Source organism: Solea solea, chromosome 6 (assembly GCF_958295425.1).
Source record: "Solea solea chromosome 6, fSolSol10.1, whole genome shotgun sequence".
NCBI classification, from domain to species: domain Eukaryota; kingdom Metazoa; phylum Chordata; class Actinopteri; order Pleuronectiformes; family Soleidae; genus Solea; species Solea solea.
In genome coordinates, this window is record NC_081139.1 from 22563912 (window position 1) to 22590286 (window position 26375).

General features: G+C 38.5%; 2 protein-coding genes across 2 annotated transcripts in view; both read right to left on the reverse strand.

Moving 5' to 3' along the window:
• The window catches only part of rassf5 (Ras association domain family member 5), a 97625-nt gene that overhangs the window by 2038 nt on the left and 69212 nt on the right, over positions 1-26375 (reverse strand). The gene's annotated exons all lie outside the window — the stretch shown is intronic.
• On the reverse strand, positions 172-26114 carry mapkapk2a (MAPK activated protein kinase 2a). Its single transcript, XM_058631923.1, has 10 exons — positions 25345-26114; positions 10013-10152; positions 5817-5881; positions 5481-5560; positions 5247-5373; positions 4695-4770; positions 4482-4606; positions 2785-2870; positions 2599-2679; positions 172-2151 (listed from the first exon to the last, which is right to left on the reverse strand). Exons 1-10 carry the CDS (start codon positions 25630-25632, stop codon positions 2002-2004), a joined length of 1218 nt encoding a protein of 405 aa, XP_058487906.1. The 5' UTR covers positions 25633-26114; the 3' UTR covers positions 172-2001.

Consider the following 26375-nt stretch of genomic DNA (forward strand, 5'->3'; position numbering starts at 1 on the left):
ATGTTACTCAGAAAAAAGACTGACTGTTATCAATAAAATAGATTTCTAAATCAATTGCCAACTATTTTGATTATTCATTGAAACAAATTCATATTTTTCAGCTTCTTTAATGTGAATATTTCCTGGTTCCTTTGCTCCATAATAAAGTAATGAGAAGAGAACAATCTTAAATCATTTTCTGGTATTTTATGGACAAAACCAATGGATTGACAGATTAATTGATACTGAAAATAATTGTTAGTTGCCATAATAACAATAACAATACATAGAGTATGTACTAGTTTCCTTTTTACACACTTCATAAAACAATGAGAAAGGAGTGAGCAGGTTTGTGCGTTATGTGTTTTTTAATCCAAAGCTGAAGCAGAAAGTACGGCAGGTAGAGCTGAACAATGAAAGGGGAGAGAAAAAAAAAAACATCTGTGCCTCCACTGCAGAAAAGTGTTAAGGGATAAAAACAAAAACAGACAAATAAAAAAAGGAGAAGAAAAAAACCCATAGGGAACATTTCCCCACATGTTCAACGAAAATGTATACAGTGAGAGATTTGTAGGTGCGATACGACAGGTAATGTGGGTGTGATTTTACAAGTGAAGTGGACCATACAGACAAAAACACAGCTATTTCCCATGATCCCAAGTGAGCTGAAAAGAGGAGGAACTGTCCGTCACACCACATTTGAATGTGACAACAGTTTGCTGGTGGTATGTCAGATTCTGCTCGGGGGAAGAGCGACGGCTCTTCAGTACTTTCTGCTTCCTCTATTAGTCCTCCAGGAAGTGTGTGGAGGAGAGGATAACACCGGAAACACACCTGGTTTAGTCTCACTGAGACTCCTGATGGTTGAGCTGGTGTAACCAACAGTAAACTCTAAAAATAAAATGACCAATCGGAACCATTTACTCCCAAAGAGGGCGCTACTGCTTACATAAAACACACAAAGTCACCTTACTGTTGCTCGACGCGTCTGCAAACAGAAATTGACATTAACAAAAAGGCCCTAGCAGAACTTCAAGCTGACAGACACGTCTGCATAGCATTGACCTGAAATATAATCTGGCAATGTTATAAATTCTGAAGGATAACATTGGTAAATGCCTGAACCAAATGGTAGGTAGGGGTTAAAAATAATTTGCTGGTTTAGCAATACTCAGTAAGGCCTATGCTAAAATGTTCATAAAATCCATGAAAAAATACAGTATCCTTTGTCTCCTCCTCTCCTATGAGCTACATGCAGGAGGAAGTGGAGCCCAGTTCTGTTGTGAAACGTGCCCTCCTTCTCTGCCCTAAAACTATGTACCTGAAAAACAAGCATACATTAAAATAGGAGAGAGGGACCGTGAGTGAGGTGCTGCGTCTGAATGGCACATGGCCCTTCTGTGTGTGAGTGCATAGGCCTCTGTTCGACATTCACAAAGACAAACTGAACCCGACACCCCCCATCCAAATCAATGAGTGACTACTTCCGGCTAATTCCAATGGGTCAGGGACAGGGTCCTTACATTCTGCTTGTCAGTTCAAAATACATCTGCATACTTCCCATGTATTCCCTTGCTTTTTTTTTTTTTTTTTTTTTGGGGATTTAGCCATTTCACGTGACATTCACAGAATTTGGGCTAGAGCTAGAACATGGCTGTGGGGTGAAAAGCTACTGCTAATGCTAAGGCTTCGAGTTCTCTTCCAACATCCAAGCCCTTCCGAGCGCGCACAACCTGATATTTGGGAAAGGAGAAGAGAGGAGATCTCACTGACTCCCTCTCCTCTCCTTTTAATCTCTTCTCTGGTGTACAAACACAGATCAACACGCCCTCTCTGCTGGAGCAGAGCGGTGAATTCATTAAAATGGTAGAGTAATAAAAACAAACACTCCTAAAAAACATTAGAATTTTGCCATGAAAAAATAAAACACTGGGAAACTCCATGCAATGCAGATCATGTGTCGACAAGTTATTGCTTCCTTTTTACAACCTGTTTTTAAATGTGCATGCATACGTGCATCTTTCAGTGGGTGGCGGACTGCGGGTCCGCCATGGTGTGACTGGCTTTCTTCCTCCGTTTCGTTAGCAGTGGATTGGACGAGTCCTCAATGGTCTTGATCTTGATTTGCTCATAGTCAACCCTCATTGTTGCCAAGGCACTGGTCATTTCCTCCTGAGACAAGAAAATGACGAGCTTGTTAGACCAGTCCAGTGCTTTGCTGCACTCTGGTGACAGAGGATGATGTCTGCCCCAAGTCAATCTTCTCCTTTTGCATATATTAGCTTTTTAATTACGTAATATCTACAACGGCATTAATCTTTTATGACTAAATAATGGCAATGAGTGTATAAATGTCAACGAAAGGACCTAAAAGCATAAAGTACATGTTAGATGTCTCATTAAATGTTTTTTTTTCCTGATACAACTGTAAACTTCTCAACATAATGCAAAGTAATGCATCTACAGAGGGCTTTTAAAGTGTTGATAGCCATTCATTCTTGCCCAGTCTTGCCCATGGACACATCGGCATTTGTACTAAAGAGGCCTAGGACTGAACCTTCGACCTTCCAGTTGGAAGGCGACCCACCCTCGCTACTGACCCACAGCACATGTGCTCACCTTGACCTCCTCCCACGTGTCCTTCTCTTCCTTTAGTACACGGCTGGTGTGAAGTGGGGTCTGTGGAACCTCCATTGATTGCTTTAGGAAGAAACACAGAAAAGGATGATCTTATTTCAGTAAGCCTGAAGAACTGAGCTAAACATATGGTGTGAAACTGATCCAAAAGAGAGTTCATGTTCTCACATTGATCCATGGATGATTCATGAACTCTGTGATGGTCATCCTTTGGGTTGGTTCAGTTTTTAGGAGGGTCCTTATCAGCTGTTTCGCTGCAAATGTAAATTTAATTAAAAAGGGTGAAAGTACAAGTAGAATATAATGAAATACTTCTTCTACATTTTCTTAATATTTTTTATACTCTGTATAGATTTTAATTTGAGGTCTACTTTTATACTTTTATATTTATACTTAAGTTTGTGTTTCTGTCTCCTACAACTGACTCGTAGAACCCACACAAGATTTCCAATGTGCCTGGACTATCTGTTTAAGCACAAATGGCAAATAAAAACCTTAAACCTTGAACCTTGAACCTACTTCTTGTTGGTAACATCATCACATGGCTTTCCCACTGTGGACCAGTGTTAATTTCGACTGACAAAAACTATGACAAAATCCACTAACCCGTTCATCATCGAATAAAAACTACTACGAAAATGTTATGGCGGGACGAACTGGGAAGAGAAGCCAGTCTAATTAGACTAATCTTTTTGCGAGGTACGGAGGTCCATCTGCTCGGAAGTCAACGCAGAGGAGGACGACACGTGAGGAAAAGTGGCATAAAATGAAAGAGAAGAGACGACATGATGGTGGAAAATCAAGCACGATGTTACTGAGGACAAAAGTCTGCTACAAGGAAACATAATGCAAAGGTTCAGTAAAGCATACTCAATAATGCAAAGCACCAACAGTGCTAATTTGGGATTTTAAACAGAAATACCAATTGACATGCTGAAGATAATAAGTCCATGTTTAACGGTCTTCAAATTGAAACAAATAAAGACTTGTATTTGATTTAAATCAAATTAAAATGTTATATGTGTAAATTCAAACCTTAATAATAACATTAATAGATAGTATTTTAGTCAACTAAAATACAATTATATTTAGTTAATTAAAACAGCTCAGATGACTAAACTAAATGGTATTTCAGTCATAAGACTAAGACTATAACTAAAACTAAATCAAAATCTGCAGTCAAAATTAACACTGGTAGCTAAAGACAGCTATTGAGTGATTGTGTGATCCATTAGTCAACTAATCGTGTCTGTAATCGATGACTAGTTGACCGTATAAAAACGCCTTGTAGTTCTCTAGCAGATATACATGTAGCCGTACATGAGGAACACAGGCATAGTTGTTCTTGTGAAAGCAGCCTTTAAGAAACTTCTTAAAGTTCATGACATTAGAAGATTATGACGTTAGAAATCCTACTACGAAAGAGGTGATTGGAACAATCATGCAATCGTAAGACTATTACATTCTGTTCTGTTTTTTCCCCCTCTTCAAAAACTAATTTATCACTCAGGAAACAAGACATCACTTTCATCTGTGGAGAATTTGACTAACAGTAGCAAATCAGTTAGTTTCAATTTCCTGGTCAGAAAGTTGAGATGTGCCGTTTGGCAGTTTTGGGTGCAGAAGCTTGTGAAACAGTACTGTCATGAATTCTTGTTTCTGACTCGCATCAAAGTACTGTACTTTAATCCAACAATAATACATAGATGTGTGTCATGTGAATTTTTACATTGTTGCTCTTAAATCACATTTCAAACAAATGAATAGTTCTTCTGATTTCAGTTTTCAATCCATCTGTTGAATGGCTGCCACATCTGAACTCAAAAACTCAAAACCTTTCAGCATATACATAAACATAGGTTTACCTTCCTCTGATACGTCAGACCATTCAGGGTTGGGAAACTCATACTGGCCCATCTTGATCCTTTTCTTCATCCCAGGAGAAATGGCGAGACCGTGGTTAGAATAAAAGGGAGGGTAACCACACAACCTGGTGAGGGGTTTTAACATAGTAATATGAGTTAGTGCATTCAATAAAGAATGAAAGGAAGAGAGGAGAGAGATACAAGATCACTTACAAGATATACATGATAACTCCAAGCGACCACATGTCACATGACTTGTCATATTTCTCTGGGCCCAGAACCTCTGGAGCTGAAAATAGAAGGAGAGCGATAACAGGAAATTATTTAAAGAAATGTCTTAACAGCAGAGATGCCAAACATGCGGCGTGCAACATATAAACTGTAGTACTGTTGGAAATCATAAAGCGGTGGCTCTGGTGTCTTTCTTCGGACAACACAGCAACCACAAGGGCTACGCTCGAGCTAATTTGTATCACTATTAACATGTACAGCAGGTACGAAACATACAGTACTAAAGCATGATCAATCTCACTGTTCTGTTTGATTTTCTATGATGTAAAAGTCAACAGTAAACGTATTCAATATGCACTAGCTTATAGAGAGATACATCGCCAACTATGGAGGCAGAGTCAGATGAAAACAGCCATAAATCTTCACTTCGACAAGTTGTCCGACTGCCTTAGTCAAGACTACGGCCTTAGCTCGATTAAACTGTGCATGACTTTACAGTCATCACAGAACACAATCCTGCATTTAAATTCTTACCAACATAGTAGGGTGTGTAGCAGGGAGTGGCTAGCGAGTTGTGTGAGGTGGTTTCCTTGGCAAAGCCAAAGTCTGTGAGTTTGAGCAGAGCACTGGGCCTCTTTGTGGAATACAGTAGATTCTCTGGCTGCAGTCGAGAAGAAGGAAAAAAAAAAAAAGAGTGAGACACGAGTCCACAAGCTCTGGAAATCATCGTTTAAAAACTAATTCTCGGTGTGAAGTTAAGATACAAACCTTGACGTCTCGGTGTGCGATGTTGATCGAATGCAAAAATTGTATGGCTTCCCCTATGTTCTTCATGATATCAGATGCCTCTGAAGTAAAGAGACACAAAAGCTGTGACGATTGGAGGCCACATAAACCACACATAATAATGTCACATGTAAACAATACATGACGGTAAGCAGCTTAGATGTGATCTTTAGCAGGGGTCAGTGCCTCATGTGATTATTATCTACTTTGATAATTGGTTTGGGGTTTTTTTCTTTTTTAAATATTTAAAAACAAGCTTTCTGGGGAATTCGGGAAAATAAACAACAGATTAATCGGTGAAAATAATCGTTAAGTTACCTCTTTCTGTGAATGCCTGGTCTCCTCTATCCTGGATACGACTAAAAAGCTCCCCGCCATCCATACTGGAAAAGAAAGTCAGGGTTAGGGTTAGGGGTCAGGATTACAGGGGTTACTTGAGTCAGGATCAAAGATTTTTATAAAGATAAACTCTTTACTCGTCTATTTTCTGATACCTAGGTCAAGTACATGTGCCCTCCTATGTACTAATGCTCATACAGTATGTATGACAGTCGCTTTTTGTAATTGATTTTAATTGTTTAGAAATACATATGAAAAGAAAAAGTTAAAGTGACGACAGATTAATTATGTACTGAATTATGAAAGGAGAGGACAGGTGGTCTCTCTACTCGCTACACAGTACCAGACACATTCATGGGGATGTGCAGCGCTGACTGGAACAAAGACAAGAAAGAAAATTGAGTTAAGTAATTATTTATTGACAGGCAGTTTCAAAGAAAGTGAACAAAAATGAGCAAAGAAATTGTATGACTTGATGTAAAACCCACGCCTGGGCCACTACGTTATATGTTTGGGCAGAATAACGGAATTAATCACCAAGCCTAACTTTTCTTCAGCTGTGTGAAAAATAACCAAGTGGCTTCCAAGCAAACAGGACGTGCTGGAAGAGATGGTGGTGTGGTTAGGGTTAGTTGGTTGACCAACATAGACGATTAGTGTTTGAAACCGGCGGTCTCTGGAGTTTCTCAGTCATCCAAGGTCACAAAAAACAGGTTCACTTGAGGTTTACTAAACATGGCTGCAGATACATGAAGATGATTCACTTCTCATCCAAGAGGGTTCATTAGCTCCAAAATGAAGAGGATTTCCACACATAGACATGTTGCCCTTATTCAGCTCTTCTTGAGAAAGTGCATGACCAGTACATACCTGATGTACGCTAAACTAAAGACATCTCACATGCAATGCATTTCAAAAATTCCTGAATTCTTTGAAATTTTGGGTTGGCAACCACTAAAACCCAAGTTCACTTAGTGAGAAGCAAAGACTCTAGTCGTCTCATTTTAATTCAGAAAATAAATTTTCTATAGAAAAATAATGACAAATCTACAATCTCTCTCGATATCCACTCCAGCACACACATACTGTATCAATGAGGGACTGCGAGCTCAACTCCACACAATAAAACAAGAAACATTTTACTTTCAAGGTTACATTTGCATTTATTTTTTTCTTAAGACTTAAGGAAAGTATGTTTGTACCAGCCTGGTATATAGGACTGGCAAATGTTATCAAATGTCACTGATAATTAAGAAAATTATTTATAATAAACTAATGTCAAAAATGCACAAATATCTGGATTTGAAGTAATGACATCTGGCCAACATGTATTGTCCCAGGCAACATAAGGTTTGACATTACCAAGCTGGATATGTAGTAAGAGCGCTTAGCGTAAATTGGTACTTAATCTGGCATCTCTGCACAGAGAGACATCTCGATTATGGTTTGGTGGCACTAGGATACTAGTATAATTTGACTTAAAAAAAAGACAAGTTGCATTGTTATATCTAAGACTAAACCAGTGTATTAAACAAAATGACCACTTGGGATCCCACAATATACCAAAACACTCATGCCTCCTTAAATAACAAAGATATTTTACACGGGTAGATCAAAAACACTCCAGAATAAAACAAACTGCTACAGTCAAATACAAAGATAATAGTTATTAACCTGAATTGGATGGAGTTTGGAAAAACTCTTCGATGTTAAGTTTCATTTTGTCATTTTGCTCAGGATGACTGTATGAGTTTCAGGTGCAAATTTGTGCGTGTGTGACTGAAAAGGTATTACAGGCATCTTTATGCATTTTTGCGTTACAATGTGTGAATAGGACCCACAGAGGTGGAGTTGTGAGGCGGCTGTACTAAACCACAGCACACAAACATCTCATAATTAATCATTTCCACTTTGCATACTGAGAAACTGACAGCAGTCTCAGCCATCGTATTCTGATATCAATGTGCAATCCAACAGGCAAAGTGTGACAGGCTTCAGAGGCAAAAGTAAAAGTAAATGTGCACCTACTTCTATTTCTTACTAATAAATAGAAGTGAGACTACGATCAAACAGTGCAGGCCTGTTTCCCGACACTGGTCAAACCCTGACCCCTGCCCGCATTTCTGAAAATGCCTCGAGATGAGGTGTGAATTCTCAGTGCAATGAAGACTCGATTATGATGAGAATGAAAGCCATGTGATCGCATATCTCACACTATCATAGCACAAACACCAACACCCTTGCACATTCTGATCTACTTTCGTTCACATCTAATATACATCACATGTACAGTGTGGAAACACCTAAGAAACAGGCACAATATGATGACATGAAATATCAAGTCTTTAGGGAAATGAAAATTCATACACATCAGCTGTTTCATTGCAAGATCATAAATATGTTAAACTGATTCATTATTTATTGTGCATGTAGTAAAAAAAAGAAGAGTCACTTTTAGTGCGAAATGACCATATGTATGGTCACTTCCTGGTTTTTCAATTAACAAGCCCTCCAATTTACAGTACGCTTTAAGCAAAAGATGCAGAGATGTGCTACACTCTGCCAAATATGACCGGAAGGTGCTGTGAACATCACCTTCATAAAATCAGTGGTAAGGTCAAGCAGGACAACAATAACAACGTCACCAGAATCAGAAGCCAATAAGATGTCACTGAAGACCTTTAACAACGCTGATTCTGTGCTATGAAGGGTTTTAAATCCAGAATGAAAAACCTCCAGGGTATCCTGCTCGTCCAGGAATAACTTCAGATGACTATAAACAATTTTCTAAGATTTTGGAGAGAAATGTCAGCTTGGAAATGGGCCAAACATTTGCCAAGACCAAGAGTTATCAAGACCCGGTTTCTTAATCAGGGTTTGCATGACTGCATGGATAAAATTTGCAGGCACCACACCAGAAGACAGACTGCTGTTAATAATGGCAAAAACTGACCGACTTATGATAGGGAAGACCTCTTTAAATAATTGAGGCGGGACAGCATCACAAAGGGAACCAGAGGGTTTGATGTGGACATGCATGTTCAAAATATAGTAAAATATAGTCTAGAATTTGCTTTTAAATGCACTGGGATTGGATGTGTTACACAGTATAGGTCAAAAAAGGTTATATGTAAGAATTGACTTTGGCAAGGAAAGTAGTTCTCAAAACATCTCTACTTCAAACCACTGCACATGCACTTTGTACAGTGTTTCAAGAACGCACACGTCATTTTAAGATGAACACACCGATGGTGCAAAGATGGGAACATGTGCATTTGTTTATTTGAAACGGTTCAGAAAACTGCATTGACCTGAAATGTGTGTCATTTGTCACACTCCGCACTCAGTAAAAGATAGTATGTTGCGATTACGCAGCACAAATAGATACTGGGTCAGAGAGCAGGTCATCCTGTGTCTTTGACTTCATTGAACTTCCTGCATTATCAATGTGACATGGCATAATAATATAGTGTCACAACATCGGAGAAATCCTAAACAACAAAATATGGGTCATCAAACTGACCCAATTTCTGTAGTGGAAAACAAGAGTACTTTAATCTCATTGTGTCATCAAAGTGTGAAATTCTAGGAAACATTTTTGTTTCATCAGAAGAACTGTTTTTCATAATTCTCATTCAAGTTCATTTTCAAAAGGAAATTAGTCATCACCAACAATATTCTTGCATGTGAGTGTATCAGAAGTCGGGTCCACTATTGCTGACTTACAAAGTTTAGCACAGACCTAATGACTGCACGTGTGCAAGATGTGGGTTTGGTGGTTATAGGTGCTTGAACATGGAAATGCGAAGGCGTGAAATATATAATGAGCATTTAAAGGAAATGGGTCATTTTCTACTAAGGTCACACAAAAGTGATTTACAATAACTGACCCAGGTAAATGTGCTTCCCACCAGGAAATGCTGTAGCTTACACTTTCACTTCATCTCTCAACTTAAACAAACCATAACATAACCACACAAAGACAGGTATTTTGGTGTGTGTGTGCCTGGTATTCCTTATGTTATGGGGACAAAAATCAAGTAGTAGAAGATTACACCAGTAGTAAGGTTAGAGCAGGTCTCCAGGAAATGAATGTAAGTCAATGTAATGTCCTCTGAAGTCGTGTGTGTGTGTGTGTGTGTGTGTGTGTGTGTGTGTGTGTGTGTCTCACTCACCATTCCATGACAATGAGCAAACACTTTCTGGACTGATAGAGATTCTCATAGACATCAATGATGCGCACAATGTTGGCACAAGGTGACGCCCTCCAGTGGAGATCCACTTCTCTACGGGCTTTGGCACAGTCCTGCAACATCTGCAGAGGAAGACAAAAGTGGTGGGTGAGCCTGGTTCACATCAAATAAAAAATAGCAGTGTTACTGCTATTTTTTATATATGCTATATATATGCTAACCCTGCTATGTTACTGCTAACTCTAAAATACACTTCAAGGTTGTCATTACTTCAGTTTATTTCCTTTAAGCAAAACTGGCCGTGTAATAAAATAAAAGAAAACCAGAGACCAACTGAATGCAACTACCAGCTTAAATGAAGAGTGGACCGACAAGACAGCAGTGCAGTGCTGCCACCAACTGGCAGAATGTTAAATCACTTTATCTTTTGTTTTTCATAAAGTAGTCTGTTGTGAATACAGCACCCTCTGGATGAGACATGATATCAGTACACCATGCTACTACAAAACATTTTCTGGTATCATACAATTATCCCATCCATTCACAGATTTTATGAATCACAAATCAATTAATGTCAATTATCAAGGTATATAAACAATCACATAATGAAAAGCATCTGAGGACAACTACAACTGGCACAGTTGTTTTTAGTGACATTCAACTTATTTACGGTGTTTAAGTCATTGGTATAAGTAGAAATAAAATCCCTTTGTCACATGAAGCTTGTTTGAAGAGCGAAGAAAGACTCAGCCCTTTAAATTTATACATTTAAACTTTACATTACCCACGTATCTTAAAGGTTAGTTAAAAGTGAGGTGTTGTCATGCACACACCAAGCTAGCATTCAAAGATACTAAATATGATCTTAATCAAAGTCTGTTTTTAAAATTGTGCCCTGTTTTTTCACAAGCGGGAGAGCCTAATTAAGAAAGGTGCGTGGTCAATTAAAGTCTGTCTAAAAGAGTGTATGAAATAACTTGGGTCACAGGGCAGTCAATGGTTCAAATCCCAGTTTGGACTGGTAACCCGTCCAAGGTGCTCCCCCCACATCCTCTTACCCTTGTGGAGGATAACGCAGTAGGAAATTAGTGAGTGTGTTGGCAAAACATCAACTGGAAATATGCTGTGTATCTGTGTTTGTTTATAAACTCAATTATATGATGCAGAACACATCCCCTCATGTGAAACACTAAGAATATCCTTGTCAGTCAATGGAAAGAATGTAGCCTTGTAGCTTTGACACTAAACCATCGACTGTCCGTCTCATTGTGTATTGCATTCCAATCCTACCCACGGTCACGACACAACAGTGGGCTCCATTACAGTGGGAAACCAGAGCTGGGAGATTCAGAGTTGCTTCTCTGTTGTCTGGCCAAACACACAAAACGTTCAGGACTTTCACATACACACATGAAATGGTTTACTTGTAAAAAATTTGCAAAGGAAATGAGATGACATGATGCAGCATGGTCAACTTGAGGCATGAGTCAAGAAAACTGTGTCTGAAGTTGTGTCTGGATGGTGGAGAAAAACTTATTTAAACCTCCATCAAGCTTTTCCCATCAGCTACAACTGCTTCACTTCATAATGAAACAGAACCAACATGTTTAAAAAACTATTTTGGGGCAATGTTGCCTCTACATAAAAGGACAGATAGACACGACACAACACGAAGAACTGAAGCTGAATATGAACCATCCTCACAAGCAGGCAGACTCTTTCATAGCTTCAACTGCACCTAGGCATATTCTTCCCTTTCACTCCTTGAATAGTTCTCACACAACAGGAGAACAAATGACAGACTCTAAACATGCGCAACCATCCCTGCTGCAGACCCAAGGTGTCCCTGTGAATCACCTGAACAACCTTGCCTTAAAGATCACCCTATCATGCTGCCATAGTTTATTATTATACAACATTCAGGCTTTTTATGGGAAATGATTAGCATTTTCACAAGGTAGCTACCAACTAGCAACACTTTCCCTGCAATAGTACCTACTTGCTGCCAACACCTTAAGTGTGGTTTTGAACTCTTATTCATTAAAGGTCCAGTGTGTAAAATCCGGATGAAACTATTTTCATTTGTGTATAATCACCTGACTGTATGAATTGTTGTTTTTTTTCATTACCACAGAATGTGCCTTTTATATTTATATCAGGGGCCAGTCGGCTCTACGGAGGCTGCCATTTTGGACCATGTTTTTAGAAATAGCACACAATAAACAAACTAAACATCTTTTTGATTGTGATGCTAACTGAGGGCTACATAGATTCTCCAACAAATGTGGAAGGGTAGGATGAGGAGAGGGATGTTGAGCTGAAATGAACCCAAAAATGTTGTAATTATTCAAGACCACAACGTGTCAGTGCTGATATTATCATTTTAGTATTTTACGACAAACCTCAATTATCCAGGTAAGCAAGAAGAGCTTTATGGTGCAGTGCTGCTCTCCTTTGCTTTATCTCATCACTGATCACACAACTCAGTTCAGTAGTTCAATCACCCTTTGGGGCAAAACAAACATGGGTGGGTCTTCCTGTATCACAGCAGACTCAGAGTGAAAAAAAACACGCCTTAATAGGCACGTGACCCTGTGGACACTTCAGGTAAAGGACAGAAATGACGTCCTGTAATCCTGAGTCACATGTTTTAGTCTTTACATTGTAAATGTTGGAGCTTCAGTAGCTGATGTCAAACAACCAAAACGCAATTTTTTGCAGGAAACAACACTGTTCAAATCCATAGACATATGTATCAGGCAACTCATCAGCTATATTCATAAAAAATAAAGATGGTGGAACACACTCAATGCGAGTGTAGAAGAACCCACAAGCAATGGATTCTGCATGTAGAGTGATCACTTCATATCAGGTACTGACATGAATCACTACGCAGAAGTTACGGGGGTGTTTCAACACAGATGACAGGTGAAGCAGCTGAGCTGGGATGGTGTGTAGAGTTCGAAAATTTGAGGCAAAAAGGGTCAATCTAAGGTTCCCTTAGTGTGATGGGGAAATTAGTGTTTATTCTCTTTTTTGTATACGCCAGCAGAGTTTACGTCAATTCAAAGCAGTTTAAGCCATCCGACTTTCTATTTACCGCAATTTTGTTCTTTTTGGGGTCATAAATGTTCTAGCAAAGGGAAATATTGTTTACAGGCATCAATTTGATTTTACAGGAAAACAATAGTTTTAAGCAAGACTCCATATTGTGCAAAATATAAAGTAGACTCGCGAGCACTTTCCCTGCCAGAGAAAACATGGAGACGCCAACTCCTTCATCTCAAGATAAGCCCAGTAAACCTGCAAGGTTCAACAAACCCTCGCTGCATCATTCAGAAGAAAAGTGCCATATAATATAAACATCATGTGTACAAACACACAGCGTCCAGCGCTGCTGTGCACTGTGTTCTCATCAGCTGGTAATAACATACATGAAAGAGAGCCACACTCGATCCCAATCAAGTTGACAGGCTTCTGTTTCTTTCAAATAATATCAAAAATTAAACTGTAAATAAGAGTTGAGTCATGTTGATTCAGTTATAACTCACATTGTTTTAAAGGATAGCGGCTAAATATCGATATCATCAAAATAAAAATAAATTTAAAAAAAATGTTCTGCCAATATCGCCCAGCACTAGTTAGCATCCAGATGCTGCAGCTTCCCAGTTAGCAGTTAAGGGGATACTTGCAGGAACTCAAAATGATCTCCATGTTTTTACACTTTTTACTGATGTTTAATGCATGTATGCAAAGCCTTATTGTATTCTGTGGCACACTATGACAAAGGTAGGAGCACAATCGTAAGTTTCCACAAAGTTTCTACTTGACTGCAGAAGCTGCAAATCTGAATGCCATATTTTTTGGCTGCTCACGCTCTAGGTTTCACCACAGTGGATGATCCACATATTTAATTTGACAGATTTTTTACGCCACATGCCCTTCCTTTCTCAACCCTCCCATTTATTTTGGGATCTGAAACAGCAATCCAACCCGGTTACAAGCCCAATTCCTTTCCACTCGGCATAGATTTGAATGCCCTCTTCACCTCTCCTGCTGGTGGCTCATGTGGCTGCATAGCCCCCCCATCTGCTGTTGGCCCTTTGAGGCCAAACAGTGGAGCTTAGGGAGAAGGAGGGAGATAACGGGGGGGGGGCAGATGGACAAACAATACATTTCCTCAAGTCAACACAAAAGCTCCGAAGCCCAGGGCAGGACAGTGGGAGACGTAGTGGGTTTAAAGTTAACAGAGCTCCCATCCTCCACATGCCGAGGAAAGGGCCAGGATCGATTTTGGGGTGATAGGTTAAGGCTCAATCCAAAAAGGGTTAACAATAAACTATCAAAAGAGGCATCTCTGTAGGTATGTGTGTGCTTTAGAATAGAATATATACTTTATTAATCCCCTTAGGGAAATTATTTCTATGCATTTGACCCATCCTAGAATTAGGAGCAGTGGGCTGCCACACTGAGTAGCGCCCAGGGAGCAATGGGGTTTGGGTACCTTCCTCAGGGGTGGGGACTTGAACCGGCGACTTTCCGGTTACAAGCCAAGTTCCCTTTCCACTTGGCCATGGGCTGCCCCCACGTGATTTGTTTATTGAACTCAGAGTTGCAAACATGTTTGTGTAAATATGTGTGTTCGTGTGCGTGTGCCCATGTGTGTCTATTTTCTGTGAGGATCGATTTAGACTTTAGAGGTGAGGACAATTTGGGAAACTGATGACATTCACTCTGGTCTCATCTTCAAAGGGCTATTTAAGGGTTAATGCATGGTTTTGAGGTTATGGCCTTCAGTAGGTTTAGATGTAATGCATATGAACAACTGGGCAGTGATTTGATTATGGTACGACTCGTTAAGTTAATAAGCCTGCTGTGAGACAAGGATTCACCTTCATAAGAAAAACCATGTTAAGCTTTTCAGTGCCGTTATAGAAGTGGTGTTCAACTGAAGGTGAAGTGAATTCAAGAGCTGCATAATTGAAGACTCGAGATATTAATTTGCTATTAGCACACAGACAGACAGTCCGGGCGCAGTCCGGGGGGGGGGGGGGGGGGGTAAACAATAACAAAAATAGACTAGGTAAATACAATAAGGCTAAGAAATATAACAAATACACAAAATGAAGTGCAAAAACAAAATACATTATCTCTACAACTTTTTCAATCTTTCAGCTTCTGAAAATCTTCTGGGTTTCTTTACTATACTATATGTACTATTTTGTTACATTGTTATTATATGTAACAAAAATAAAACCATTTTGGTTTGTGAACAAATTTTGGTCTCGGAAACAGTGATTGGCAAAACCGTACAACTTCTGCCGACATATTCTGGACCAGAAACCAAATCGCGAAATAATTGACAGATTAATTGAGTTGCAGCCCTGGAACAGATGGATGGATCAATGGATGGAGAGACAAATGGATCAAAAAAATAATAAACAAAACTGTAAAAATCATGAATATATAGTGAATATATACAAACTATGAACAGTATCCTATGGAATAGTATTTCCCTATTACAAATATTACTAGTAATAAGGAAAAGGGTATTGTACTTCTGTCCATTTACAATTGCACACAGCTGACAAAATAAAATAAAATAAAAACAAAGAACACAGCACAAGTGTGTTTAATCTTTCGTTTCACTGCCAACAGTTGGTACAACTGGCTGGGTGAGTATAAAACATCCCAACTGTCAGTGGTGCATTGATCATGCGATAAAACTGAGACAGAGCTGGAATTCAAACAAATTAAAATCATATCTAATAATTCAAAATTCATGAAGATATCACCTGACAAAATAAAGCCCCTCCTGCCACGACTGACATGCAACTGGCAAATGAATTATTTTACCCAGCAAGTGTCCATGAATAACGCTATTGTTTTTTTTGTTTGTTTTTTAAAGGGTGGGTGTGGGTGATATGACCACAGCCCAGAAGTAGCAATCTCACTTCCTCATACAGGGTAGAGCTGTGCATGGAAAGAAAAAAGTGCACGGAGTAGTCTTTTAAGAGGAACAGCAGGGTTGTCAGGGACAAAGACAAATGGCAAGAAATAACAGATAGTTGGTCATAAAAGGAGAGTAGAAGATTTGGATTTATTTTTAAGGTCTTCTGCTGCCCCTTTGCTTTGAGCCATCCCCACTGACTGCTCTATTTACACACAATAATTATAATTACATAAATCCCCTTCTGACAGACTGATGTTCTCTCAGGTGCTTTGTTATAACAGGGGTCAAGATCGTGAACCAGTGATTTGTATTTTCACTTATCGCATGTATTTACATGTGTGAATATGGAAAGCATGTTGTCCAACACAAACTAAAAAAAACTACGGCAGCCAGACACAAACAAGTTACCAGGCAACAATTTAACACCAGGAAACACAGTGAGCTCAAGTGGCTTTTTTTTTATGCGGTTTACAGGAACAATACGACTGACATCCAGCCTTTCATTGAACAAAAATAATTTGGTAAAAGGTGACACGTTTTAGACCACATATTCACAAATAATACACATTTTACAAATATTAAATCAAATCAATTAGGTAACTGGTGTTAAACTGACAACTTTCATAACCAATCCCAGCCATATTGGGCTGGTTGCAGCTTCTGATTATTGAAGACTTGTCTCTGCACCGTCACCAAATGTGTACAGTATACTGGCTGCATTGCTGAGGCGTAGGAGAGCATGTTGAATGAATGAACTCCGGAGTAGAAAAACAGTCACTTCCCATTGAGCAACCACTTTGTTTCCTTATTAGAGAACTGATCACACGGAAGAAAATGTACACAGAAAATAAATCGCTGACATCAGGTCCAACGAATAAATTAAATTCCTGTTGCAAAATCACTAAGGAAGTGCTCAAAGCCATTCATAAACATGCTGTTTTAGCACATGACTAACTGCCGTGTCAGCTTGGAAATTTCTCAGTGCCACAGTTACGTTTGGATAGCTTTGGTGTGGGTTCATCATCTACAAACAACCGCAACACCACATCCTTCTAAACACTTTTCCCTTGATAGAAAGAAAGGCATAAGATCAATGCGTGGACCAAACACAGACCAGTATCCAGTAAATCATATTTTTTTTTTAAAAAAGAAAAGAAAAAAGAAGATTACAACACCACACAAATGTCAGTCAAAACTGTTTTTTCTTAAGCTAATGTTTAACACCTTTTGAGAATAGTCCCACCAGCCTGACACATGGAATTGAACTTCTAATCCAAAATTCTTTATAAATTACATTAAATTATTATTTGCACAAATTCACAAGGATCTTGAGGTGATATTATTTGTAAAGGTTAATGCAAAACTGTGCCCGATTACTCAACAGTTTTTAAAAATCTATGACTTGAATATGGAATATGAATATGGTTCCTTTAATGGTCACAAGAGTTCTAGTCTTTCCAGCATGACCTACCTACAACCACTGCAAAGTTCAATTCTGTATTTTATGATTTAACACCCTACATGTGCATCACACAAGCTATTATTCAAGCAATCCTGTAAGCATGCACAAGCCAAGGGAATGTTTGTGTGGTTTGAATTTGGGTGTGTTATGAACAAATAGTAACATGGAAACAAGGTTCGTCTGAAGGAGTTTGCTTTTTTTTTAAAGGTCTATTAAAATAAACCTTAAAAGACTGATATGATTCTTTTCAACTCCTTACCAGGCCAACTTTCAGCAAAAAAAATAAACAAAATAACTTTGTATCAAATCCTTTAGTTTGATTCCAATAAAAAGTATGGGAGTTCATAACTGTAAGACGCCTGCCCAGTACAGGAACGGTAACAAGGTAAATGGTAATCCATGTTAACATACAGCATTATTTAACATTCTCAGCTTTTTATCGATTAATCCAACTGTTATTTTTTTTGTAAATTTGTTTACAAAACAGAAGAGGCCATTATAAACTTCACACAGCAGCCACAAGTTGAAATCAAAAAGACATTCAGTTTATATGAAAACAAATACTCAGAGTTGATGCCATCATCAGAAACAACTCAAAGAAGGCCACCACAGAAACTCTTCCTTCCTCCCTCCCTCTCCTCCCCCTCCTTTTCCTTCCTTTCTCTCATGATTGAAGAATGGGCATTGCTCATCTTCGGTATCACTGTGTTAACCTTTAATCAGACAGACAGACAGACAGTCCAAATGCAATATTTAAGAGGCAGCATTTGTGTCCCCAGTACTGCCTGTTAGATCACTGTGACAGAGAAGCAGCAGTAGCAACACACGAGTGAGTACGGTTTTCTTCCTCATAGCGTGTGATATTGTGTCATAATACGCACACCTGTGTGAACACTCTTCATTGTATGTCAGTTACATTGTGCCAAAGTTTGAGTCGTCATTTTTCTGTGATAAAGAAAGTAAAAAAAGGGTCACTTAAAAGATGTGTGTCCTTTCTCTGTTATTACCATTATACTACAACATAATGAGTATGTGTCCATATGTTTGTAATGGGTGTCAGTGCAAAATCATGACTTTAACACAGCATTTAACAATGGCCAGTAGTTACAGTTCCTCTTTTCTCAGCCAACCCCTGACAGGTGCGCCTGCTTCACTGCACATCTTTCACAAATTTCAGGAAACACAATTTCAACGTCTTCCAAAAAATGTGGCCAGACTACTGAGCCACACTGCACAGGATTACCTAATCAACAGATACTTTGCAGAGTTCCAGTCCAGATGAAGAAAACTACACTACGGGGTGGGGTAGCTCAGCAGTTAAGACCGGTACCCTGTGTGCAAAAGACTTCATGGTCACAAGTTCAACTCCACCCCTGGCAGGTTGTACTTAATTCCCTTGTAAGTCGCTTCGGATAAAAGCGTCTGCTAAATGACGTAATGTAATGTAATACACTACACTAGGAGTTATTGGTCTTTAACCTTGCCTACACTTAGTCATCACTTCAAAACTTCATGGCCTGTTGTTTGCATTTCTCACAAGATTAGGCAGGTTACACACTGGAAAAATCCCTAAAATTATTAGGATGAGTTGTTTTGTGAATATGAAAAATGTAATGTGGAAACAATGTTTAAGATAAAACGTGAAGTGATCATAAGTCCAAGTCCAGGGAAACACCTTAGGCACAAGGGTAGATCATGCAGGAAGCAGCACAGAAATATCATCAATATGCTGTAAATTATCTAGACTCGTGGTTCTCAAACTGTGGTGTGTGTAAATCCGAAATACTGTTGTACTGTATATACCAGGGTATGTGATCAGAGTGGAGCTGAGGAATTTTGACCAGAGTTAATAGAAACGATTAACAAACAAATTTATTAAATCAGAATTACAGTGATTTTATCTCTCTCCATCTCAATCTGATTTGGCTATACCAGTGTCTGAACTCATGCTGCGTGTTTAATCCAGAGATTCCACTGAATGCCTGTATTCTATTTTTGCCAGATGACAGGAGGTCAAACACATTACAACATTAAAAGTGTTATTTTCAGAATAAAAACAATAATTATTTTGTTTTTTTTCTAATTCACACCACTGCATTTTAATGTTGCCGATTATGGTGTTACTTTGAGAGCTCAATATTTTCTCTGGTGGAACTTGGTATGAAAAATTTGAGAGCCACTGATCTAGACAATAATGGCAGTGCAGGTATAAAAGTACTGCTTGTATTATTGTATATGTATTAGGTTTATGAAGCCAAAGTTGAAGACACAAAAAAAACATAGTTGTAAAATCATGCAGAACCTGTGCATCTTTTTGTTTTTACCTTAACTTCCTGACATCTGACATCTGACGTTCATCCCTATGCTGTAGCTGGGCCACACAAACATGCCGTTTCTGGTCATTTATGTTGTCATAACCTCATCACTCCTTACATAAACTACTTTCTTTAGTCTATAAAAATTCACTGTAAGATGGCACCAGGAGAGGCTTCAAATCCTTTGGGAGGGAGGGAGTAGGAGGGATATTTAAAAGGCAGTCCAGTCCACACAAAGGTACAAAGCCTTGTAGTAAATTATTCAATTGAGGATCTTTTAGACTTTTCTCATAGTCCCCACAAACAGTCACTTTATTAACTGCACTTGTTAGCATAAAACTAGGGTCCTCCTAGTGAACGTATACGTTTTAAAAAGGTGATGTCACAGGAAGGCACATTATTAATCCTAGCATATAATACAACCCTAATAAATGGAAACTATGAGATAGGGCTGACTCAGCTGACGTCAGCGACAGGAACAAAAGGGCATTAGTTCATTAGTTCATAAAGGTCTCAGTCTGTTTGCCTACCATCTGTTTCAAGAGCATGAGAAGACTTGAGGAAGGATAAGATATCAAACTAACATGCCAGCACCAACTTTTTAAGAGGTATCACTATCAGGGTTTCTATAGGGTGCGATAAATGAAACATAAGACATTCAGAATTTCTTAAGACTATTATAAATGCAATTTAACCCGTTTCACCTTCATGCTAATTAAGTACATGGGATATGATGCAGAGGAGAGATGAAACTGGAGTGTGTGGAATACTATCAAAGTAAAAATATATGTTTGAACCAAACATGATGACTCAGAACTAAGTACATCATGTAAATGTATGGTTGCTTTAATATTTCAGTACAAGCTTTTTCTCAAACATTTTATGCACTACAGAAGTGAATGGTAAATGGTCTGTATTTATATGCACTTTTCTAGTCTTGATGACCACTCAAAGCTGCTTTGCACTACAGTTTTTGTCATTCACCCATTCACTCACACATTCACACAATGCTGCTATGTGCAGTGTATTTTCCATCACACTTCATACTAGGGCTGCTCGATTAAGGAAAAAAGATCATAATCACAATTATGTGGGTCAAAATTGCAATTGCAATCATTTCGAACGATTACTCCTCAGCGAGGTAAAGTAGCTACTGGCTGTCCTAAAAGTCGCTAGAAGACACTAAATGACATCATCGCCTAATTTACATAATTGATTATGTGTATTTACTTGTAATGGACACTGTAGGAGAGGAATAGACAAAAAGCGAGTAAAAAAAACTCTACAAATTAACTTTCTTCTGTCAATTCTTGTTTTGTTTTTTATGTCGCACTCAGAGTGTTGTTGATGACATACAGTCAAAACATTTAACACAGCAGTGGATTGCTTGATAATACATATAAATACGTATAATACAAATACAACATGTGTGGAGGGGGGTTGCAATGGAGCTTCAGTGGGATGGTGTGTATAAATCATACATAATTCCCATCCAATTTATTCACACTTTTGTCCCGTCCGGTGTGCAAAGACCTAAAGAACGATACGTGCTTTCACATCAGAGTCTTCAAAAGTCTCTAACAACGCCTAAAAAAGTCGCTAGATTTGTCGCTAGTCTCTTTTTTGAAAAAGATTCACTAGAGGGGACTGAATACTCGCTAAATACAGCAACAAAGTCGCTAAATTGGCAACACTGTTTTATGGGTAAAGAGTGGGACAGGAAGTCTATTCAATAAGATAAAATAAATAAAATACAATAAAAGCACTATTTTCAGAATAAGAGCCCTCGTTTTATAATAATCGATTTGTTTCGATTATTTTGTTTTTGCCATCGTTTAGGGCCATAATCATAATTGAAACACAAGTTTCGATTAATTTCACAGTACTATTTCATACCGTTTCACGCACAGCTATCAGGAGCAATGTGAGGTTAAGTGTCCCACCCAAGGACACGGGAGCCAGGAATCAAACCCACAATTCCAGTTAAAAGGAGGCTCATTCTACCACTGAGCTACCATCCCAACTATAAATCTTATTTCATTGGAGTAACATCACCAGCAGAATACAATCCAGATTATTGGGTTTTAGAGTTTTTAAATGGGATATTAAGAGACTATATAAATCGCATTGTGGCTGCACAGCCTTTAAATCATGACTGTCAGCATGCCAGAGAATGACAGACATCAGAGACGGAGCACACAGATGTGTCTGTCTGGAGTGACGCACACTATAACATTCACCACAAAGTTTTAAGACTTATATTCTATAAATCCCATTGCTCTGATACATAGCCTTTTCTTGCTGTTTTCCATTTTTAATGGGGTTTGTGTAGTTTTAAATGAACCAATGTTTTTATTGTTCACACGCTGTTTTTAAGTGACTTTTGTTTTACCATTTTTTTGCCTTGTTCAGACATGGATATAACATTTGTCCTGTGTCATTGTTCACACCCGGCATTACCATGCGTCCTGGATGCTTCTCCTGTGACCACGTGTGGGCTCTTATCTTTCCTGAGGACAGATTGCGTTCCTGCGTGCCCAGGAATGAGTCAACATGTGTCCTCATACCACATCCAAATGTGGTTCTTGTGATCAGAGCGTTCAGACTTGTACTTAGTGCTGTCTGACTGCATGTGATTAGATCACACAGGACAGATGTTAACAGGTTGTGATGATGAGACAGTGATGTCAACAGTGTTACATCTTCAGTGGTAGATTTAAACTCTCATCTCATAAGGATATCCATGCATCTTCCTTGATGTCAAGCCAATTACTACAGCCGAGTATTAAACACTAGTTGAACAACAATGAGTAATCCATTTGATTTGTTTAATCAAATGGATTACTTTAAGTCTTATAAGTCAGATCTATTAATGTGTTGATTATTTTCTCGATTAATCCAGTAATTGTTAGGTCCATAAAATGTCAGAATGTTTTGAAAAATGTTTCTCAAAGTTGGAAATGATTTGTCCACAAACCAAAGATTATTCAGTTTTAATGATTTCTTTGTTTGTAGAAACCAGAAAATACTCACAAATAAGAAAAATCTGAAGATTTGTTTTTACTCTTGAAAAAAAAAAGGAAAAACACCTTACCAAAATAGTTAGATAAATTTAGTCATCGAGTAATTGTTTAAACCATAGATTTTTTTATCATATTGTGATAAGGTATCTGTGACGCCTTTCTGGCTGGTTAAAAAGTCACTTCTTTAATTTGAAGCCCATTTGTGTGATAGCAAAATTTGACCATGTTTAGAGGCAATTTTGTTGTTTCCAACATGTAAATATAATTAATTTAACATTTAAAAGCCAAAGAAATAAACCAAGCATTACCTTAAATAAAGGTAATATTTGTATTTTAAGCATGTGACACAGATCATCAACAGTAGACATTTAGATAGTGTATTTACAGTGTGACACTGAGAAATGCAAACGTTTCAAAAGAAAACTTTTCATGAGTCCAGAGAAACAATCTATGTGCAGCTTTATATCCAGATATATCTCATACATCTGGATATAGCCTAAAAAATATCAGGATATTATTCATACGCCATATCAGCCAGGCTTAGTATAACTGCATATAGTAGAGATGAAATGCATACATCTTCTCTAACCAGCTTCATCCATGTAGAATTATTTTTACACACACACACACACACACACACACACACACACACACACACCAATTAGTGATAGTGAATTTGACCTCTGCATTTAACCTGTCCTTTTTACACACACGCCAAACACAAGAGCAGTGGGGCGTACTTATCTGCACTTGGAGAGCAATGGGGGATTGGGTGCCTTGCTCATGGACACCCCAGCCCTTGACCCATACCGGGATTTGAACCAGTGACCATCCGGTTGCCTGCCCGATTTATTTCCTTTTGGCCATGGGATAGTTTTAGCTTATGCGCAACAATTTGGGAATTAAATAACCACGTGACAGAGCGAGAGAGACAGGGGGATGGTTGTATGACAATAAATTTGTATTATGAAAAAAAAAGCTGCTGTGTTATTAAGGCACGAAAAATCCTGTTTAGTCAGCAAATGACCAATACAGTAAATGATCTAAACTGGTAGTTTCCAATAAAGCCCTGAGTTAATTTAAATCCGAAGCACAATCAGAGCGATGAAACTATCAGCCAGAATTTGCTTATCAGACATTTAATCTTATCACAAGTGATAGGGACTAGTGACAGCAAAACTATTTCATCATGTGATGCAGAATAGCTTGAGCAGATTGAGGAACAATTTAAAAATCGAAACAGCCTGTGCCCCCTGTGATTTCGTCCTATTTCAGATACTGTATATTGTGTGGTAAAAACTGAAAGTTGTGAACACAACACAAAAAGACATGAGAAGTAGTTTCTGCTTCATTAGAATAAGTAAACAAGCTCACTGCTAATAAAAACTACAAATGCACATAGACCAAAACGAGCTTTTCCTGAATATTTTACTTTTCAATTTCTTTCAAACTCAGCAGCAATTGAAAGATTTTAAGGTTGATGCATGAACGGAGTGCACCATAGCATCGCTGATAAAAGATTCCCTCGACTATAATGCCAAAATAAAGACGAGGGAAAAGAAATTAGCAAACTGTAAACAGCCAACTATTTCAATAACCAATAAATAACTTGAGTGTCTTTTATATTATAAAACAAAAGTTATTTAAACGTTTTTTTAATGTAAATGCACTCTGTTTTCTTAGCTCCTCTGTGACAAATATCTTTGGTTTGTGAACAAAACATTTCACACCTTTGAACTTTATGCCAAGGCAACAAATCAACTAGAAAAGGATTGGCATATTAATCAATAATGATTAAAGTAACCATTAGTACCCTCTCTATTGTGTTGTTTTAACAGGTAGTGAATGTCGCTTGTTTATAGCAAACAAAAGCCAGGTGTTAGCCTGTTTTACTTCAAGATTTCAAGATTTCAAGATTCTTTATTGTCATTATGCAAGCATAACAAAATTTCCTCCCGAGACTCTCAGCAAACATTGAATACTTGATAGACAGAATATAAGCAAATATTGAGTGACCAATGACCCACGTCATATTTACTAAATTTAAATAGACAAATAATCGGGCGCAAAATAATTCTTAATCTAATGATTAAGATTTCATCAAATTCTTTGACATCTGGCTTCAACCGATAATAGTTTTCTTTATTGATTAATGCATCTATTTTCTTGATTGATTACTTGTTTGGTCAATAAAATGTCAGTCTTTCCTCAAATATCTTGTTTCATTTACGAAAACATAATTCATTCATTTTATTCTGGTTTCTTTGTCATACATGAGCAAATAAATCAGGAGATAAACACATTGATCAAGCTGAAAATCAGAGAAGTTGTATGAATTTAAAGAATAGACACAATATATAACCATCAAAATAGTTGGCTGTTAACTTAATTTTATCATTGCAGCCCTGGTATATTTCCTGTGACCCTGACCTGGACACCAAACGTCCTGTTATATTGCTTCAATTTCTTGCAGAATACCCGGATTTCCTGGCTCTGCGTCAGTTCTGCACTGTTTAGACCGCCTGAACTTCTGCCGACGGTATTAGTCAAATATAACATACCTTCAGAGCGTATTTGTCTCCAGTCTTCTTCTGGAAGATTTCGAGAACCTTGCCATTGATGCCCAGTCCCAGAACCTGGCTGGTCACCTTGTAGTCGTCTGTTATGGCGTTCTTCTTGATCTGTAAGGTGGGTCTGGGGTGAAAGGGGAGGAACTGAACCTGTGGGTTCTGCTGCCCCGCCGGATTCTGCTGCCCCGCCGAGTTCGGAAACAGTGGTTGGTTCTGTGTGTTGGACAACATGCTCTTCTTGGTCGGTGCTGAGAGATAAACAGCAGCCAACAACAACATAAAAATCCTCGGGCTTTTTCTTGTAACACAGGACCGCCTCTTCCTCTGTGGTTAGCTGGCGTCTTTCTACGATCACCCCACAGTGTAACAGCCAGGCCCGAGGAAAACCCGACAGTAGTTTGGATGGTTCGGATTAAAAAGAGTGACTTAACCGATGGTATGCTAAATTAGCTTGCTGTTAGCATGCTAGCACGAGCCTATTCTTGACCTGTGATTCGCGGCTAACAACTCAGCTATCAGTTAGCTTGATCCATCTCCACTGTCCGCCATTCACCGGTTCCTTAAAGAGCTCCTCGGGAACTTTTCCCACACACCCCATACATCGACTACAGGGCCAGCTTCAAAAACAATAACACAAAACACGACGAAAACACTCAACGACTGACAAGAGAGGGGCAAAACTCCGACAGATTTAGCACGCCAAACTCACTTCAGTGGCCGACGGACAGACACCCAGCCGTAGCAGGTTTTACTGCTGACGTCATAGACGGGGTTTTTTCAGCGCTTAAAGGAGAAGTAGGACGAAAAACTTACCGGATATTGAACAAACCGAAACTAGCAGGACACAACATTGTTGTCACAACACACACGCCAATAACGATATTATCACACATCGCGATATCACCAGGTTGTATCATGGGGAATTGCCATTAATATCAGATTAATTGTTTTAATTCATGCACCCTTAGTTTTGACTGAGTCATAACTGAGTGTCTGACTGTCATAATTCTATGAGAATTCAA

Excerpts from the sequence above, each read along its gene's own strand:
- mapkapk2a (XM_058631923.1), bottom strand. The coding sequence starts at position 25,632 with ATGTTGTTGTTGGCTGCTGTTTATCTCTCAGCACCGACCAAGAAGAGC. Across the intron at positions 5,882-10,012 it reads TTGCTCATTGTCATGGAATG|TATGGATGGCGGGGAGCTTT; the intron begins GTGAGTGAGACA and ends TTTCTTTTCCAG. Across the intron at positions 4,607-4,694 it reads GGAGTTATCATGTATATCTT|GTTGTGTGGTTACCCTCCCT; the intron begins GTAAGTGATCTT and ends ACCCCTCACCAG.